The 21,530-nt window shown below is 41.4% G+C and overlaps 1 protein-coding gene across 1 annotated transcript; it reads right to left on the bottom strand.

Annotated features, from left to right (window-relative positions):
- Positions 1-10,172: 10,172 nt before the first annotated feature.
- Positions 10,173-13,270, bottom strand: LOC127561180 (AT-rich interactive domain-containing protein 4A-like). Its single transcript, XM_051996466.1, is given in 4 exon segments — positions 10,173-10,205; positions 10,208-12,426; positions 12,429-12,537; positions 13,211-13,270. Coding segments are annotated over 4 exon segments (2,421 nt in total).
- Positions 13,271-21,530: the final 8,260 nt, after the last annotated feature.

Below are 21,530 nucleotides of genomic sequence, written 5' to 3'. Positions count from 1 at the left end.
AAGTGATGTTGTGAATGTAAAGTCAGAATCTTTATAAAGTAAAGCCAATAGCACTCTAGTAAGAAAGTCCCAGCTATGAAGGTCAAAGACCTGGCCTCAAATCCTGGATCAATTTCTTATTTCACTTTGTAATCTTGGCCTATTTCCTTCGTTTCCCCTGGCCTCAGTTTTTTTATCTGAAAAATGAAGAAGTTGGGCTATTTGACTTGTGAGATCTCATTTGTAAGAGCTGTGTGATCTTAGGCAAATTATTTCTGGGTCTCAGTTTCCTCTTTTGTAAAAAAAAAAAAACTGTAAAGTTTTACAAAAACTGTAAAATTTGTCAAAAAATTTTGTAAAGAATTTGTGAAAGTTTATAAAAACTTTGTAAAATTTATCAAAAAAATTATAAAAATTTGTAAAAACTTTGTAAAAATTATTTTTAAAATTGTAAAAAATTTGTTAAAAAAAAAAAAACTAGACACCCTCTAACTTTCCAATTCGATATGAATCTAAGATCTCTTGAAATGGTGTTTTCTTTCCCTCTCTGGGTCTCAGTTCCCTTCCCCCCCCATAAAATAAAAGAACTGGGCCAAATGACTCTGAGGGGCCTTGCTCTCAGTTCCCCATCTAAGATGCTCACCTCTTACCCCACTGGCAGCAGGGCCAGGTTCCAAATCCAGACATGTTAGGATTCCAGATGGACCCACCTGGCCCGCCTTACCCCGATTGAATTACCATTGCTGAGCCCACAAAGGGCACTGGACTGAAGGCTCTGTTTTCACAGCACCTCCCAATGCTGCTGTTTTTATTGGTTCAGCTGCTCCCCACCCCCAGCTGCTTCTGGATGCCTGATGGGGGTGGGGAAGGACATGACAAGGACAGAGATGAGACAGAAGCTAGATTCATTACTTCCAACTGTAAGGGTTTTTACAGAGGGCCTGGTTTTCTCATCTTGAGCCCAGTTTATCCCCCCTCCCACCCCTTCTCTGGATCAGTGTGGGATGGAAAGGTTAGGGCCCCCAGTCTCAGACCCTTCTGGGGCAGCAGAATCCCGCCTTTGGGGCTCCAAAGATCTGGACTCAACCCAAAGAGGCCCCAGAGGCCCATTTGAAAGAGATCCTGCTTCCTTCGTTTCCCCCCAGGGGTCCCACAAAGCTGAGCTTTATTGACTTCGGGGAATGAAGCCCAAACTCTCTCTTCACTGCAGGACTTGAGTCAACGTGGGTGTGGTGGACAACACTTGGTGGGAGCTTTCCTGGCTGGCTGGTAGCTCAGAAAGATTCCCTGAATGTGGATCCTCAGGGACGGAGGATTCAGCCTGTTTTCCACACGTCCTGCCCAGATTGCCCTTCCAACGTACAAGCACTTGGTGGGAGCTTTCCTGGCTGGCTGGCAGCTCAGAAAGATTCCCTGAATGTGGATCCTCAGGGACGGAGGATTCAGCCTGTTTTCCACACGTCCTGCCCAGATTGCCCTTCCAACGTAGAAATGATTGGCCAGCTTCAGGATAATCAGCAAAGGCCTTGAGTTTGGCACTTTTCAGTCAGAATTTTAATGTGCAGATGTTGGTTTTACTCTGGAGAGCTTGTGGACCAGGCAGAGACAACTCCTAGAAAGGCCGTGTGGACTCCTGGGACCTGAGCTCAAAGTTTACCTAATGTGATAGTTATCTCACCCCCATACCTCTCAGTTTCTTTCCTTGTAAAATGAGAACTACAATGTTTCCTCCAGCTCTAACATTATGAGCTTATTCTAATATCCCTCCCCTAAACTCAGCCTGTACAGCCACCCTTCTGGTTGAAAACTTGGGGGACAATGCTTCATGTCTAACTTCGTATTTCTAGCTTGAAGCTTCTCAGATATAGCCCTCCAGGAGCGACAAGATGTGGTCTCATGAGGGGTAGAGAAGGGTTCTCACTTCTCTTCCCTAACAAAATGGCAACAGGAGATACTATGGCCCTAGTTCTGCTGGGCTGGTGATGGCAACAAGCTGCCACTATCTCTCCTTGTGCATCAAAAGGTCCTGGGCATCAAAAGAAATGGAAATCATTATTATTACCTAAGTTATCTTTGGCAGGGGGAAGGGGGAGTATCTCCTACCAGCACAGAGTTGTCGGTGACATCCCCCAAGGTGACACTGGCTAATAGCAGAGGGTTATTTGACGGCCACCAGAAAGAAACTCAAGATCAGCTTTGTGAGCTCGAGATGTCCAGCATAGAGGTGAATTGTGAAATGGCTAATTTGCAGAAATGAGACTTAATTGAGAGTCTTCTAACAGACTGTGACAGTAGGTATAAGCTACTAGATTTTGTCCTAATCATCCTGTAATGGACACTCTATTTGTCATTCTTTTTTCTATGTGGACATAATAACCTGTTCCATGTCTGACACATGTCTGTAAATTGAACACCTTTTATTAAAACATTTCACCTTTCTGGAAAAATGCTTAGATTTCAAATCCCAACAACTGCTATTACATAATTAACAATTTTCTCCGGGACTAGAGCCAGGACGATAGGCCGGTGATCTCAGAGAACTGGGAGGAGGATGTGTTGTTGCTTCCAGGAATGAGATGAGAGAGTGGATTTGTCCTGGGTTGGGCTTCATCTGGAGTGTTGTGCTCCATGCATTTAAAGGCTACCCAGAGGAAGGTAGCCATAACGGGCCATAATGACGTCTCCATATGGATCAGTTGCTGCAACTGGAGGATGTTTACTTGAAAAAAGACAATAGGCTCAAATGAGATAAATGGTTGGTGATTGATTGCTGGGGATAATGCAGTAAATGAGAAGAGCACTGACCCTGGAGTTAGAGGATCTGTATTTTGTCCCCCTCTGGATGCTTATTCCTTGTGGGTCTTGAAGCAATCCACTTAACTTCTCCTAAGATTCATCATCTGTTCGGTGAAGGATCTAGAGGAGCTTTCCAGCTCTAGATCCAGGATCCTTTAGTAACTGCATCTTAAACATCTGTTCACTGATTGATTGATCTGAAGATGGATTGCAGAAGGCCCAGGACAGACTCTTGGCCCCACCTGTGTCTTAGACAACCATACTCCTATAATAATAAAAACGAATAAGATTGATAGAAGGAAGTCTGGAATAAGAGTAAGGAGATAATTGCTAAATGATCACTAGTCACTTAAAAATCCCTTTAGTCTTGGTTTCCTCATTTGTAAAATGAGGTTATAAATTTTGGTATTTTTTACCTCATATCTCATGGGTTATTAGGAAGAAGGGTCTTTGCAAGCTTTGAAGAACCCTAGAAATGGACATCATTATAAATACCTTAGTCGTCTTTTGTGGGAGGAAATCTCCATTTCATTTGAAATCCCAGGACCAATCCCTGGCCCTCTCCACGCACTCTAAGGCTATAGGAGATCTCTTGGCTGTTATTGTTTTCTCACTTGGACTAGGAGTCAACCTAGATCTCCAAATCTGTCTCTTAACAAGTGCCAGGAGGAGAAAAATGGATGGGTCACTATTTGTGTCACTGAAGGGAACTCCTTAATCCACTTGAGTACACGGGAGTGCCAGGGAGGAGTCACACAGTCTGCCCCACTCCAAAGCAAGCTCTTTCCACAGCCCATGACTGCCAATAAGGTTCCCGGGCCAGCGGCTTCTTCTGGGTTAGGCTTGATGGAAGGTAGACAAACCTACTATCCCTGGATACCCAATCTTCCGGTGATGCTTCTTGAGCCTCAGCCTTTGTTCTAAGCAACAAGCAAGTCATTTCTGTTTGTAACTTTTTGTTTTGGGTGATAATTAGACTTATAGGGTGGAAAGTTTGGATTTAGACCTAAAGAGAAAGGTTCCTGTTTCCTTTTTTTTTTCTTTTTTTTTTTTTTTTTTTTTTTTTGCTGAGGCAATTGGGGTTAAGTGACTTGCCCCAGATCACACAGCTAGGGAGTGTTAAGTGTTTGGGGGCAGATTTGAACTCAGGTCCTCCTGACACAGAGCTGGTGCTCTATCCATTGAGCCACGGAGCTGCCCCTGGTTCCTGTTTTCTGATGGTACTGATCTGAGCCTGTCTGGCCACAGTAACTAAGAGCCAGAAGTTAGGGAGAAAGAATTCTAGCTGTGGAAGGCAGAACAAAGCTGTGGAGATGGGAGTTCGCCCCTCTGAAGTATCAGAGTCCCACATTAGGATTCTGCAGGAGGGGGGAAGCTCCCAGGTTCCAAACGCTGAGGAAGAGGCAAGCTCCAAAGAGATTTCCTGAGTTGCCCAGGGCCCCACTTTTAGCAGTGGGATGTACCCAGTCACCCCATCGGACACTCTCCTCCTCAACATGACACTGGGGCCATGGCTGGTCAGTTGCAGAGTGTTACAGAGCAACAACAACTTTCTGTGAGAGCAGTGAGCACCATTCCCTTCAGCTGAGTCAGATGGGAGGTAGCTCCCTGATTTTTCTGCCAGTTTTTCTGGCTGACAAGGGATTAGCTCAAGTATCAGCCCTGGAAAACATATAACGCGGAAGACAAACATCAATCCAATAGATGAAGCTGGGGCATGAACCGATAGAATCACCTTTGGCACCAGGGGTTGCCAGTCAACAGTCAACACATGACTTCATTCCGTTACTAGCTACAGTTACTACCACAAGACTCAGTCCCCTTCTCCCTCCTTCTTTTCCAGTGGGATGGTGGGAAGGAAAAATAAATGCTTCTAATTGGAAAAAAAGAATTTTAAAAAAGAAAGATTTCAAAATGTAGAGATTGGGGTCAGTGCAGCTCAGGTTCTGAAGAACTGAGTGAGAAAGGGAGCTGAGAGGGAATAGGACCAGATTATCTGGGACAATGAGCCCAGTCTAGTTGGAATACAGAAGACATAAAGGGAATTCCCATGAAATAGAGCTGACAAAGAAGGGCGAGCTCATGGAAGATGCCAAACACCAAGATAAGAAGGATGTATTTCATTCTGTAGACCATGAGGAACCCTTGGAGATTTGTGAGCATAGAATTAGCGTGGAAGACCCGTTCATTGGACAACAAAGTGTCCGATGGTCTGGAGAAGAAATGGATTGGGTCCAGAAAGACCAAAGTCAGGTGACAATTGTAGTCCAGACAAGGGATAATGATATTCTGAACTGGAATTAGGCAATAGGGGAAGAAAAGGTGGAGACAAATGGGTGAGAGCTGTGACAGAATGGAAGGTAAAATCTGGCATCAAATTGGATTGGGGGCCAGAGGGAGAAAAAAAAATTAAAGATGACTCAGAACTTGAGTGATGGGAAGGATGGTAAAAATAAAGAATTAGGGAAGGATTAGATAAAGTGATCCTCCCTGTTACCCTCTGGGTAATCATCATTTGCAATGCTTCAGAAATGGAAGAGTTCTATGTCTCACAGGCGTGCTGGATGAATGTTTATGCTGAAGAAATGAGCTTGGATTTCTAGGGGAAATTCGGTGTTGTTGAGAGAATATGGCAATTTTCCAAAGGCGATCCGGCCTGCTCAATCTGGCCAAGATGTCTATCTGCCAATGGACAAAACTGCTGGAACATCCATTCAATGCATATCATACTCTGGATAGCTAGCATCTGTATCCACTTTTTTCCCCTAAATTAATAATAACAATAGTAATCTTTTATATTTTCTTTAAGGTTTACAAAGCATTTTACATAAATTACCGCACTTGATCTTTATAGTAATCCTTCTGAAGGTTGGTGCTATTATTATCCCCATTTTCCAAGGGAGGACAGAAGTTAAATTACTGGCCCAAGGTCACACAGCTAATAAATGTTTGAGTCAGAATTGGAACTCAGATCTTCTTAATGCTCTGTCCAGTGACCTATTCACTATGCTACCTACCTGCCCAGCTCAAACTCCTTTGAGTGATGAGAGATCTCTTTCAAGAAGTTCTGTAGCAATCCAAGTCTTGACGTGATCAACATAATATCACTCACTTATAGGAGCACCTGGAGGACCTCACCATCCATAAGGAATCATCCTTTCGTTTGGACTCTGAACTGGATCTCCTCCATCTTGTGGCAAGTAATCTTCAGAAAATCCACTCCTCCCTATTGTGATCGCCTGTGATCACAGGGTAGAGGTCTCTGTTGTAAAGAACGGCTAACAGAGGTCACCAACCATTGTCAAAGGGAAAGATGGCCAGTGGTCAGCCTTGTGTTCCACTGGTACCTTCTCAGAGCCGGGAAAGATCAGAGGAAACCTTCAGCAAGCAGGGTTGAGCTCCTTATGGGAGGAGATGGATAACAGTGACATATAATAAGTGGGCATGGAAGGTTATACTCTAATCACTGGAGGAAATGCCCTCCATGATGATAACAGACCCACTGGAGCTTTTGAGCATTGGAAGGATCACTCTGAGAATCCACCCACTCCCCAAAGTCATAAAGAAATTCTATTTTCAGTCCCAAACTTTGCATATTCTTTTCTAAGAGTTCATTTTGATTTTCAATAGAAGCAGAATCCACCAAATTTCCCTATGAGTGAGGACAATCAGAACTCACCGGGATATTGTTCTGCACAATTTGCAAAGCCAACTGAGAGAAGAGAGAAAGGGAGCAAGGAGGGAAGAAGGAGTTAGGGAAAGAAAAAGTAGAAGAGGAAAGAAGGAAGATAGAGGGAGGAGGAAGGAGGAGAAAGGGAAAGAGGAAGGAAAGACAGGAGAAGAGACAAAAGACACAGAGAGACAGGCAGAGACAGAGAGAAATGGAGACAGAGTCAGAGATCAATGAGCAAAATTCCAGGAATTCTGGGTAGTACTTATTAGGCTTTCCTAATTATGTGTCTTTCTACATATACCCAGAACTATAAACTTCAGATCCACTTCCAAGGGTAATGCAGCCTTCTCTTAGAAACTCTGCCGGAGGAAGGGCTTGCTAGTTCTTCGTTCTCGAAGAAGATTGGTGATGCCATGAGGGTGCTGTCTTAACTTGTATGTGAATCAGATTTAAGTGACTCAGAGATGCACAAAAGGTCACCAGTCTCCCTCGCTCCTCCAGAGGCACCAAACTTCAATGGCAAGACAAAAGCCGAGATGACCCAGGATGCAGTGGGTGACCTTGGCCTTTCTAAATTAAGTTCCCTCCCAGGCCTCAATTTGCCCAAAGGTCGCTTTTATATTTCCTTAGAATATAATCTTCTTGAAGACAGGGACCCTGCTTTTGCTTTCACATATATCCCCAGTGTTGAATATGAAGCCTGAGCTAGAGTAAGCTCTGAATGCTTATTTCCTAGAATTAAACTAGAGATAGGAAGCTAGGTGGACAAATAGACACAAGATCAGTCCTGGAGTCCAAAATATCTGAGTTCAAATGTGACCCCAGACACTTAATAGCTGTAGGGCTCTGGGCAAGTCATTTAACCTTGCTTGCCTCAGTTTCCTCATCTGTAAATGAGCTGGAGAAGGAAATGGCAATTACTACAGTATCTTTATTAAAAAAAAAAAAACTCCAAAGAGAGGAGAAAGAATCAGACATGATTAAAAAAATACTAGAGATAATTATTTTAATAATACTGAAGACTTGCTATGGGGAAAGGTATTATCCCTAAATTTAAGCATGCTGTAAATAAAAAGGAGTTCTTGGTGTTCCAGAAGCAGGGCGGGGTGAGGGAAAATTAAGGGAAAAGGGAGGGAAAGAAAATACCCGAACAAGAAGAACATGTTAGCCTAGCCCTGTTTTCATTTTGGTCAAAACACAATTCATGTTTTCCCAATTACTTCACGCAATCAGACGGAGTGGATTCTCTGAAGATTTGCTGAGTTGGCCACAGGCCCATGTTACTAAGGTCAGCGCAATGTCTCTGGTCCTTCGGAGGACAGTGGGCCGCAATAGAAAGGACACTCAGCTCTGCAGAGTGTCCGGTCCCTCCCCAGGCTTGTAGCGTCCATGTCACAGGGATGGGGGAGGGAGAAAATCACCAGCATCAGAATATCTCACTCCAACTGCCTCCACTTGTTGACTGCCTGATAGTGTTGCCTTCTCATTTTCAGGAGCTTTTCTCTCTGGCATCCCTCATACTTGGGCTCCTCCTATTAGTAATGTTAACTCTGTGGTCATTGGGAATGGTGTTGATCTTGAATATCTTAATGGGGAAACTGAGGCTGAGGCTGCTGAAGAAGCAGCACAGATGGGGGATTTAAAGTTTGGGGAAAGTGCCAAAAAAACCTAGCCCATGTGATCTTGGATGCCGAGCTGCCTGGGATCCTAACTGGACCCATCTCCCTCTTTGCACGCCTCCCTGGCTTCCTTTAGGTCCCAATTCCAACATCACCTCCTTCAGGAAGGCTTCCCAGCCTCTCTTCCTGTTCTCATACAAGCTGTCCACGAGAAGGAACAGACAGCTTCCTTCTAGTGCCTTCCCTCAAGGGGTCATTTCCTATTTACGCTATCTAGAGCTTGATTGGTCCATATTTGCTTGTATGTTGTCTCCATATTAGATTGGAAGCTCATGACAGTGGCTGTTTTTGCCTATTTTTTCCAGCCCCAATACTTAGTACAGAGCCTAGTATATAGTAGGAACTTAATAAATGTTTATTGAATTGATTTGCATTAGAGAGGAGGAAACTGAGATCCTATGAGAGCATGTGATCTGTGCCCGAGTTCCTGCCCCTCTCTATGTGAGCCCAGGTAGGCCGTTCAAGCTCCTTGGGTGGCTCTCAGTTTTATACTCTCTAAAAATAAAGACTTGAAGTAAATGACCTCTAATAGCCCTGTGAGTCAAAGTCAGATCTTACCTCTTTACCCCCCCGCCCCAGAGGCCTTCTAGAACACCACAAGACTGACTCTCATGAGTGAGGGGAACTAAATGGGTGGGGAGAGCTTGGGAAATGATGACCCATATCCTAAGGAAAGTCTTTCCAGCACATCCTCGAGGGCTCCTCCTGCCTTGTTCTAATGATCCTTGTGCCAAGGTTCTCTGGCAACATAACTTTGCCCGCCTATCCCAGCCCCACTTTGGTGGCCCAACCCTAATAATGCCTTTGTGGTCAGCACCTGCTCCAGTTGGGATGCTCACACCTCCCACTCCATGCTCTCTTGAGCATCTCCATATATGAACCAAGTGAGGTTCAAAGGCCTTTCAGCATTGACTGACTTCCAAAAGTTCCTGCAAGGGAACCTAACCAGCTCTTTTCCCACAGCCTGTGCATGGAGACATCAAGGGGAAAGCCCTGGCAGCCTGACAGCCACCTGGGAAGCAACAGAGATTTACTGCCCTGATCCTGAGTGAAAGGGGAACCAAACTTCACTCTCCATTGTTCTCTGGAGAACTGAATCCTAGGACATTCCCTATTCCAGATAGTTTCCTCTTTTCAAAGAGAAAAGGAAAAAGTACAGCAAGAAGCCAGCCATCCTCACATTAAGCTCGAAGGGAGGTGGATCACTGAACTTGAAAAGCTGCTGAAGCTGCATGTTCAAGGATGTCCCCTCTATCCAGGGACACATTGTCCAGAGTCTGTGAGACACGAGGAGGGAGCATTCAGGGGTTATTTCACCCAAGCTTCGGTTAACAGTCAGTGTAGTGATTAATAAGAAGTGCCCGTCAGCTATTAAGTGGGCACTGGACTCCAGGTGTCACTCGGAATCCACCCAAAGTCCGGCTGTTTTCCTTGGACATGATAACTTTCCAGAAACAATAGCAATAGACATGAGAACAAATAGTTACAGAGCATGAGTGACGCCTGTTTGCTGCTGGGCTACTGGTGAAGTTAATGATGAATGGAAGAAAAGGAAAAGATGAGGGAGGGACGTTCACAGTGGAAGGGATCCAGGGACCCACTATAGGATACCATGTTGGTTTGGCCCTTAAGTAGCATGGAGATTGGTTAAAGAACATCAGGGTTATAGTGAGGTTTGGCCAAGAGCAGCAAGACACAGTATTGTGCCACATGAATGGGGGGTTGAAATCAGAAGAGACCTGGATGGTTCTGGTTAGCTTTCTGGAGGTCTTGGGACCAGCCTTCGTTTTAGCAGAATAATCACCACAAGCACAGTCAAGGACAAAATCCCAAAGTCTTTATTGTCTCCTTTACAGTCTGTCTCCTTCACCTGAGGCTAGCTTTGAGGACAGAGCCCGGTCACTGTCTCTTTTTGTCACCCCAAATTGCAAAAGTAAAGCTCGAGCAGCCTGAAAGGAAAAACCATACAATCCAGCAGTGGATTTTAGGGCTTAAGGATTTGTGTCCATGGCAGCAAACTGCTGGGAAGGCAGAGAAAGTATTTATCACCTGCATTCTACAGCAAGCATGTTTTGTGGGAAGAGGATGATGATGATGGACTCGCTCCAGTGTCTGATGAAGCAGATGACATGCATGAGACCTTTGCATGAGATGCTAATTTAGCTTTCTTTTTTAATCTCCTGTCTATAGCTGCTACTTCTGACTTCAATGACATATAACGTTTTCTTATTTCCTGCAACGTTTCTTGTAGAAAAGAGATCCTCTCCTCACTGTTCATATTGTCTAGTTCATTAAGTTGAAAACTCCACTTGTATGTTCTAGGGGCTGAATTTGGATGCTTGTCTCGATGTTCGTCCTTGTCTCCATCTTTAATGGGAGGTGACATCATTCTTGCTGGAGGTGGAGCAAGCTTCGGGGGCTTCACTGGTGTACATTTACTGGTACTGGCTGGAACAGGAAGAGCTTTACTATCACTGCTTTGTCCTGCTCCATTCTTTTCATTTTTGACAGTAGCACTTGTTCGCTTGGATGTACGTTTTTGTTTTTTTGGTAACGATCCACCGTTTCCATCACTTTTCCTTTTCTGGCCTTTGTCTCTGGTCTCTCTTTTTCTGACAGTCACGCTACAAGTGCTGGCTTCAAATCCATTGGCCAACTCGCTGTCACAGAGACCTTCTTGAGACTCTTTAGTCACCCTATCAACTTCGATTGTTATATCGCGCTCACTCTTGATACTTCGAGACTCCTCCTGGCTGAGAGCAAGTGGGGAAGCTGCAGGTGGTGCAGCAGAGGGCAAGGCGGGAGGATTGGGAACAGGGCTGACAGGGTCAGGTATATCTGTGCCTGCCCCATCAGCTCTATTCTTATCCTTCTCATCCAAGTCATTGGGGTCTACTTCATGACAAACCAAAGTTTCTGGTCCAATTAGGGGCATGATATCTTCTTCCTCTTCTTTCACTGCGACATTTTCCCTTTCTTCAGCATTTGGAAAGTCAGAATTTTCAGTGGCCAGGTCCTGAACTGGTTGCTCTGACTCTGCTATCAATGATGGCCTCTCCTCATGTTCTATTTCAGGCTGTTCTTCAGAATTCAATTCCTTAAATTCCTCAGATATGATAGAGTCACTGGTTCGTTTTTCGGACACAAGGTCTGGCACTTCCATTTCGGTCTCATTTTGAATTTTTTTCTCTAGTGATGACTGTCCTGGTATTTTCCTCTTTATTTTTTTTTCTTTTGAGCATGAGTCCTTTTCATCTTTGGTAGTAGAGGAAAAATCTTTACTTTTTAAAGAAGAAACTTCTAGACCAAGGCATCCTATGTAAGATTCACTTCTTGCTTCATCCTGACTCGGTGGAGAAATGTTTACAATGTTCAAAGAAAGATCTTTTGCCTTGTTTTTTCTCCTTTTAGCTTTACGAGATTTTTTTGTTTTTTTCTTAATTTCTTCTAATTGCTCCATTTTGTTTTCAAAAATTTGCACTATTTGTTCATTTTCTTCAATTTCCAACTTTAGGGTTTCTAAAGACTGTACTTGAATCCTATCATTTTCTTTTAACACACATGGAAATTTTGGATTTTCTTCTTCCATCTTATCATCAATAAATTTTTCACTTTTTTCAAGTTCATCTAAAATCTCTCGAGAAAATTCTTCCTTCATCAAATTATTATCTGAAGTAGCAGAGCCTTCCATTCCATTTGTCAGAAGTGAGCTGTCTGGTAAACTGCTTCGTGCAGTTAGGGCACCCACTTTCCCTTCAATATTTGAAGACTTAGTGACACTATAAGACATATTTGATGGAAGGGTGGACTTCAAAGGAGAAAGAACACATTTTGACTTTTGTCTCTCTTCATCTTTTTTCTCATTCTTTATACTGTCTTCTTTATTTTTAGTTCTTTTCTTCTGTTTTCTCTTTGGTCCACCCTTGCCCAAAGGCCATTGCTCCTTCATCCATTCGTCATATTTCTCTTGTCTTTTCTCTTCCTCTTCAACCAAGTCTTTGTCAGATTCCTCCTGCTTTCTAATTTTCTTCTCTTTTGCCTTTGATCTGGTTTTTTTCCCCAGTAGCGCTTTATTTTTATTTTTCTCTGCAATCCCAGATTCTTCTTCTATATCTTTAGTTTCTTTATTATGATTGCTTAATTTGTCTTCTATTTTTTCTTCTTCATTTTCTTTTTTAGCAGGGATTAGATCTCGAGCAATTCTCCTTCGACCTCTTGGAGACATTAATTCTATTTCTCTTTTTTCACTGTTACTATCTGAATCAATGTTTTCTTCAGGTTCACTTTTTACTTCTCTAAAGGCGTTTCTTGCTCCACTTTTACAGTTTCTTCCATTGAGTCTTCTAGGTTTTTTTTTCTGGCCCCACATTGGGTGCCAAAATGTAAGGTTCTACTTACTTTTCTGGAGATCTTGGAATCAGAAGAGTAACCACCAAGAATAATCAGGGATAAAGTCCAAAAAGTCTTTATTGTCTCCTTCACAGTCTGTCTCCTTCACCTGGGGCTAACTTTGAGGAGAGCCACCAGGAGCCTGATCAAAGATATAATGTGTCTCTCCCAGTCCTTGTTGGCTCTTATATACTCTAATTACATCATAGTAGGTGTCAATCTTATAGAATAGATGCCAACTTGTAGAATAGGTGTCAATCTTGTAGAATAGGTGTCAACTTGTAGAATAGGTGTCAATCTTGTAGAATAGGTGTCAATCTTGTAGAAGTCTATTAAGTACTAAGTACATGTAAACTCAAGAATCATTATCTTAATTCCACTGAGTTAACACCTTGTTTCAAGTATACTTCAAAAATAAGTAGAGCATTTTACAAATGACAGCATTTCTTATAAATGTCCAATGATCCTATGTCCTGGGAGTCATTGCTGCATTTTACATAGCAAGTACTAAACCTAAAGTCAGCTTTTTCACCTATTATCTGTGTGTCTTTAAGGAAATTCCTTTCCTCTGGCCTCAGTGTCCCCATGTGTAAAGTGAAGGAAGTAGAGTAGATGATTTCTCTGGTCCCTTCCAGCTTTAGGTCTCTGGTTCTTGGATTCTGGTGCAGATTGGATTAGATGCCTACTGAGGTACCTTCCAGCTTTGATCTGCGTAGTGTCCAATGATTTCACCCAAGTGTCCATGACCTGTCATTGCTCACGTCCATATAGACCCTTAAAAGTTAGAAAGGATTGCTAAACTACAATGCAGATGTGAAGTCCAAATCCTGTTCTTAAGAAGTGGCCATATGATCTCTGCTTGTGGTGATCTCCAGAGATAGGGAGGTCACTTGGTATCTTTGGTGGCATATTGAATGGAGAGGCTCATCTGCAAATACCTGGAGACCATGTAGAAATGACATCAGAATAGCATGAGGGGACCCAAGGCAGCAGCATCCTTGTGGAATAAACAAAAATGTTGGGAAAGTTTTCCTTACACTGAGTCATGATCTGCTTTCCCAGATCTTCTATCAACTAACCCCTGGGGGATAAAGCAAAACTGTCCAAACTTGACAAATCCTCTGATATCTTAAGAAAACAGTTCAAGTCAATGATATAGGGATAATATTGTCCCAACTCCTGAGGGCCTTTCTTATTCAAAAGTATTGTTTGTGAAGTAAATAGTCTCACCCTGACTGTTTTTATAGTAAACCATACATTGGTTGACTTGAGCAGGGGTCCACCAATGGTAAACTCCAATGTTCATTTTTCATTCATTCATTCACTTATTTCTTTCTTTGCTATTAATAGTCCTGGTCTCACCTAAATCTCACAACACCTATGTTTTGATATGACTCTAAATAAGAATGTCAGGTCCTGGAGCAAGCTAGGGTATTGGGCTAAGTCTAATAGGGTGAAGAAGTTCAATAGGGATAAATGGGATCTTTTACTTGGATTCAAAAATCAAGTTTGCAAGTGTAAGATGAAGGAGGTGCTCCACAAGGAATTTTTGTGTCTGAGAAAGTCCTAGGAGCTTTACTGGACACCACATTCAATGAGTCGACTGTGTGTCATGGCAGACAAAGAGAACCAGAGCTATCTAAACAGAGGGGGTTATATTTAACCCTAGGGTTAATAAGGAGCTGCTCGAGTTCCTTGAGTAGGGGAAGAATATGGTCAGACCTTCACTTTAAGAAAACCACTTTGACAGTTGAGGAAAGTAGCCTAAGGCAGAGAGAACAACCCGGATTCTATTCCCATAGCCTATGTGAGAGAAAAAGAGAGCTTGTGGTGGATGTGTTTTTGTGGGGATGGGGCGGAGATAAGAAATTAGTTACAAGAGATGTGAGACTAAAACAAGATCGACAACAATTTCCGAGGAATGTGACATCAAGGATGATTGAGGCTACAAACCTTAGAAATTTGGAAGGATGATAGTCCCCTCAACTTGGGTGGGTTCGATGAGGGTGAGGGAGCATAACAAATTCTATTAGCCATGGTGGTCATTGAGGCGTTCTAATAAACAGCTGCTGATATGGATCTGGCACTCAAGAGAGAGATGAGGAGGGCTGGATATATGAATCTGGAAGTCATATTCTTAAAAGTGACAATTAGTGTCATGAAAGCTGATGAGGTTCCTCAAAGAGGGAATCAAAAAGTGAATATGTGATAGTCTACAGTCCTCTACCATGGTCAGCTCACATCTTAGAAGAAAATCACAGATATTATCTGAGGATCAGTTAAAGAAACCGGGCATGCTAAATTGGTCTATTTGTTCAGTGCCAAACCAATCAAACTGCCAAGAAAAATTTTACAGAACTAGAAAAAATAATAACAAAATTCATCTGGAAGAACAAAAGATCAAGAATATCAAAGGAATTAATGAAAAAAATACAAAGGGTGGTGGCTTAGCAGTACTCAACCTAAAACTATATAATAAAGCAGCTGTCATCAAAATCATTTGGTACTGGCTAAGAATCAGAATAGTGGATCAGTGGAATAGATTAACATACAACACAATTATCAAAGACTATAGCAATCTAGTATTTAATAAATGCCTAAATTCCAAATTCTGGAATAAGAATTCACTATTTGACAAAAATTCTTGGGAAAATTGGAAAATAATGTCAGAAACTCGGCATAGACCTACATCTTACACTCCATTCCAAAATAAGGTCAAAATGGATACATGACTTGGGCATCAAGAATGATACCATAAACAAATTAGGAGAGCAAGGGATAATTTACATACCAGTTCTTTAGACAAAGGAGGAATTTATGACTATAGAAGAATAAAGAACATTATGAAAGGCAAAATGAACAACTTTGGTTGCATTAAATTAAAAAGATTTTCCACAAACAAAACTAACAGAAACAAGATTAAAAGAGAAGTACAAAACTGGGAAAAAATCTTTACAACCAGTGTTTCTGATAGAGTCTCATTTCTAAAATATGTAAAGAACTGTGTCAAATCTATAAGACTACAAGTCACTCCTTAATTGATAAATAGTCAAACGATATAAACAAAAAATTTTCAGATGAAGAAATTAAAGCCATCTATAATCATATGAAAAAATGCTCTAAATTACTATTGATTAGAGAAATGCAAATTAAAACAACTCTGAGGTACCACCTCACATCTCTTAGATTAGCTAAAATGATAGGAAAAGATAATGATAAATGTTGGAGGGGATAAGGGAAAAGTGGGACATTAATGCATTGTTAGTGAAGTTGTGAAATGATCCAATCATTCTGGAGAATAATCTGGAGCTATAGGCAAAAGGCTATAAAACTGTGTTTTCTGTTCCACCCTGCAGTGGCACTACTGGGTCTGTATTCCAAAGAAATCATAAAGGAGGGAAAAGCACCCATATGTGCAAAAATATTTGTAGCAACTCTTTTTTTGGTAACAAAGAATTGGAAAATAAGTAGATGCCATCAATTGAGAAATGGCCAAATAAGCTATGAAATATAAAGGTAATGGAATATAAAAATGATGAGCAAGCTGATTTTAGAAAGGCCTGGAGAGATTTACATGAACTGATGCTGAGCAAAACAAGCAGAACCAGGAAGACATTGTGCACAATGACAGCAAGAATATGCGATGATCAACTATGAAACACTTGGTTCTTCTCATGGTTCAGTGACACAAAGCAATCCCAATAGGCAAAGCTATCCCAATAGATAGCAATAGAAAATGCTATCTGCATCCAGAAAAAAAAAGAACTATGGAGACTGATTATAAATCAACACATGCTATGTTTACTTCTCTTTTCTGGGTTTTTTTTTCTCTCCCATGGTTTTTCCCTTTGGTTCTGATTTTTCTCTCCCAACATGATTCATAAAGCAAAATGTATTAAAAATAAATTAATTAATCAAAAGGGGGAAAAAGCACAGAAAAAGTTCAATCTCATGTGAAACACACCATCAACTTTTTATACCATTAATGGGATTATGTTTGCATAAATAACTCAATTATCAAAGATATGGATTATTAATCAGATTATGAAATATAAGTCTATATATTTGATATAAAGTTAAGGTTACAGTAAATTTTGTCAGGAAGAAAAGAAGGAAGGAAGGAAGGAAGGAAGGAAGGAAGGAAGGAAGGAAGGAAGGAAGGAAGGAAGGAAGGAAGGAAGGAAGGAAGGAAGGAAAGAAAAAAGAACTAGGTATGTTGAGCCAGGAGAAAAGAAGATTCAGGCAGAAGACTGCAATCATATTCGGGTTTAAAAAATAGCCATGTGTAAGTAGCATTAAGTTTATTGTACTTGGTCCCAGGAGACAGGACCAGGATTAATGAATGAGTGGGAGGTATACAGAAGTCAATGTCCTGAAAATCTTTCTAAATGATGAGAGTTTCCCAAAAGGAGTGGGCTACTTCCAAAATGGATGAGTTCCTTCTTCAAACAAAGGCTGGGGGACCATTTGTTGGTTATGTTGCAGAAGAAATTGCTGTTTGAGATAGGGCTGGCTTGGATACCCCCTGCAAGAACCTGAGATTCTTCTAGGGAACTAAACCTTGCCCCTGTTTGCAGGGGCAAACACCTGCACGGTGACTGGCAGATGGGTTGTGCCCAGCTTGCCCCTCTCTCACTGATTTTCCACAGCTCCATTTGTGGGTTTGCTTTTCATATGTTTATCCAAAGATCTTTCCAAGAGAAATTCAAAATACTTGTCAGTCATGCTGAGCTGTCCTAAACACATGCTCTAACATGGAGATGATTTTTTTTCAGAAATACCAACAAAACCCAGTTCATTGCATCAAGCTGTGACTTCATCGATCATTCATCTTGATGCAGACAACATTCAGAGATGTCTGGGACATTCAAAAGAGGGGGAAAAATCCAAGTTTTCATAGTCATTTCCGGAACTAAATTGATTAAATGCATTTCCTAGGTGGGTCTGGAATCTTCTTTTAATGATTTTTGAAAAGAAAAACAAAAAAATTCTCCTTGCTGTAATGCCATTAAATCTGCTTGGATAACTCAGAATATCGGTTGGCAAGGCAACATCCTCCCACGGCTGCCACAGCAAACCTGAGGCATAGCAGGGTTCTAACAGATGAAAGGGGCTCGGGTTTCAGTCAATCTGGAGGCTTTGGCTTCTTTTCAGGCCTGAAATGGACAGTACTGATGCTCAGTTTTTCCCTCCTTAATATAGGATGGCTCTCAAAGGGAAGAGCCCACTGGAGGCTTCCTAGCTGTCACCCTTCCAGGATCTGCTTTATAGAAGTGTCATTTGGATTGTGAATTTCTCCAAGTGGCCTGGTACTTGGAGCCAGGAATGAGGGCACCCTATCTAGTGGGAGGAAACAAGAATGGCAAGCTGTCAACCCCGCACCTACTGCAACGAATCCAGAGAGGAGAAAAGTCTGTGGAAAGGAGATCAGCGGACTCTCCTGAGCACTCACAATAACAGCCACAACCATCTAATGACATTTATTTTTCTGGGCCAAGGGTTCTCACCATGAGATGAACTGTTTTGGAGACCCAACTCAGCCATTTAACCTCTGGTCATTGCTAGATGTGGTTGGGCCCAGTTCCATCCCCAGAAATACTCCATGAGAAAGCCATGGGAATGGAGTTTTAACGATCTTCCAGAGATGTTCCTGATCTAAATGTATGATCCCATTATGACATATTACTCCAACTTCCTGAGCCTCACTTTTCTCATTGGTAAAATGAGGGGGTGAGATTAAATAGTTCCTTCTAGCTTATATATCCTTATAGCTATGAAATTCTGCAATCCATTTAACTGCTTCTGTTTCCTCCACTATTGAGTTTAAAACCAGCTGGTTTTAAACTCAACCAGCCTCAGACTCTTACTATCCCTGTGACTCTGGAGAGTCATTTTCCCCTGCTTGCCTCAGGTTCCTTGTCCATAAAATAAGCCAGATGAGGAAATATCAAAACAAATTCTTCGTGAAGAAAGCTCTAAATATGGTCACAAAAAGTCAGACACGATTGAAATGACTGAACAACAACACCAACAACAACCACAAAAAATACCCAGTGATGTGCTGGAGATGGCTGAACCAGCTTGAGAGCCAATTGTTAAATTTTCAGCATACGCATTTATACCTCAGAAATCAGCAAATACACCAAATCATGACTTGATTTATTTTTGGTACTGGTGATGATTTAGAAGTAAGAAGGCATTGGGGAAAATGTTAAGAATAATGAATGAATTTAAGAATATGTTCAGTATACAGTGTCTCCCCAGAAAAATGGTTGTTACACATTTACCAGCATACTCCTGCTTGCAGTTATTATAGAAGAGTGCATTATGAACCTTATAATATTTGAGAAATGTGAGAGGGAGGAAGAAGATGGTATAATACAGAGATTAGGGACCTCAAGAGTCAGGAAAACAGAAATTCAAATGCTGACCTCCACCAATTGTTTCAGCCTTGGCTAATCATTTGACCTCTCCTGTACCGCTGGCATGTATCTCATATTTTAAATTGTAGAGGACTAAGTGAGTAATCTTGGATCAGACAGATGGGTTCAAATCACATTTCTGCTGTCTAGCAATTGAATGACAATAGACATCTTCTCAGAACCTCAGTTTCTTCAACTGTAAGAGTTTAACCCAATGACCTTTGGGGTCCATTTCAGCTCTAAACATGATCCTCAGCTCACATTGGATTCCAATAGATGTTTTAAACTCAACATGTCAGAACTCAAACTCATTATCTCTTTGCTTAAACCCCATCCCCTGCCATCTTTCCTGTCACTGTAGAAGGTAGCCCCATCCTCCAAGTTCCTCAGGCTCACAATCTAGGAGTCATCCTGAATACCTCATTCTCTTCCCCATCCTCCAAATTCCTCAGGCTCACAATCTAGGAGTCATCCTGAATACCTCATTCTCTTCCCCATCCTCCAAGTTCCTCAGGCTCACAATCTAGGAGTCATCCTGAATACCTCATTCTCTTCCCCACCTATATGCAAAGGGTTGCCAAAGATTGTCAATTTCACCTCTGCAGCATCTTGAGTCAATTCTATCTCTGTGATATCTCTAGTCAATTTCACCTCTGCAGCATCTCTAGTCAATTTCACCTCTGCAGCATCTCTAGTCAGTTTCACCTCTGCAACATCTCTAGTCAGTTTCACCTCTGCAGCATCTCTACTCAATTTCACCTTTGCAGCATCTCTACTCAATTTCACCTCTGCAGCATCTCTAGTCAGTTTCACCTCTGCAGCATCTCTACTCAATTTCACCTTTGCAGCATCTCTACTCAATTTCACCTCTGCAGCATCTCTAGTCAGTTTCACCTCTGCAGCATCTCTAGTGGATTTCACTTCTGGAGCATCTGCCTCCTTCTCTCCTCCGACCCTGCCCGTATCCTGGGACAAACTCTCAACAGCTCACATCTGGACTACTGTAATAGCAGCTGGGTTAGGAATATGTCTACTTCAAGTCTCTTCCCACTCGAATTCTTCATTCAAGCACTAAAATGATTTTCCTAAAGTACAGAACTAACTATGTCATTCACTTATTCAATAGACTCCAGTGCTTCCCTATGGCTTCCAGCGGAAAATTCAAAATCTTCTGTTTGACATTCAGTCTTTCATAACCTGCCCTAGTCTACTGTTCCAATCTTCTTACACTTTACTACTTACCCAAACTCTTCCATTCAGCCTCCTTGAAGCTCCCTCTCTGAGCTCCAAAAGTTTCCTCTGGCTGTCCCCCATACCTGAAATGTTTCCCTTTCTCATCTTCATCTACTAGCTACCCCTGATTTCCTTTAAGTCCCAACTAAAATCTCATCTTCTAAAGGAAACCTACTCCAACTTCTCTTAATTCTAGTCCCTTCCTCTTATAATTATTTTCTATTTATCCTGGATGTAGCTTATTTGTAAATGTTTGTTCTCTTGCTGTCTTCCCCTTTGGGAAGATGACTACAGAGTAGTCCTTATTTATCATAAAATTCTCAAGAGACTTCATGAAATACTTGGTATCTGTACAATAAACACATCTATTCACACTCTGGATTGGGGAAACAAAATTCTTTCTGTGGGGCATAGTTTGTTGAAGTCACACTCAATGATCCAGAATATTAAAAAAAAAAAAATCCTCAATCCCCAGGCTGTGTTATCTTAAGGAAGGATAGTATGTCTCAGAAGAAAGCTTATTTTATTTGGGGCTTCCATCATACCATATTCTAGCAATTCTAACAAAAGTTGGTAAATGTAGTTTAATAAGATTGGTTGGGGGTGTATGAGAAGGATTACAGAACATACCTTTCTATATTCTTACCTGGTGTTAAATTGCCAAGAGTATTGTAAAGCAGATTCTTGTTCAGGAAGGAGTATGAATGAATGAATGAATAAATAAACAAACAAGGGATTATTTAACCTTTACTATTAGAAAGCATGATCTTTTCTATGATCATAAGATCATTACTCTAGATCTGGAAGAGACTTCATCAGCCATCCAGTCCAAAAGTATCAAATATAAACTGAACCTAATTAAAATGAGTTCAAATTCCACTTTACTCTTAATTAGCTGTGGGACGCTGGACTTCTGTCTGCCTAAGTTTTCTTAACAGAAGAATGGAGATAAAAACAGTATTTACCTCCCAGCATTGTTATGAGGATCAAATGAATTAATATTTGTAAAACAAACAAACAAAAACACTTAGCGCAGTATTTAGCAATAGTAGGTGTTTAATAAAATATTTCCCTCCTTTCATTGCAATTTCCATTTCTTTGGGGGGGAGCATAACTGATATTCTTTGTGTGTCATTGTTGATATTTGCAATAAAATATAATCTTTAAAATGTATTTGGGAAATGTTTAACAAATAAATAATAAAATAAATGAAAATGTGGTAGAACATAGGTAATGTCCATTTGTGGCTTTCTATGTCAATATGCATCCTCAGGGAGCCTTAAGTACTGCTTGGTGACATGTTTCTTTTTGAGTTTGACACTACTGGTTTAGTTCAACCCTCTCATTATAAAAATGAGG

Source organism: Antechinus flavipes, chromosome 4 (genome assembly GCF_016432865.1).
Source record: "Antechinus flavipes isolate AdamAnt ecotype Samford, QLD, Australia chromosome 4, AdamAnt_v2, whole genome shotgun sequence".
Taxonomy (NCBI): Eukaryota; Metazoa; Chordata; class Mammalia; order Dasyuromorphia; family Dasyuridae; genus Antechinus; species Antechinus flavipes.
The sequence above is the reverse complement of the archived record's forward strand: the minus strand, read 5'-3'. Positions and strand labels throughout refer to the sequence as shown.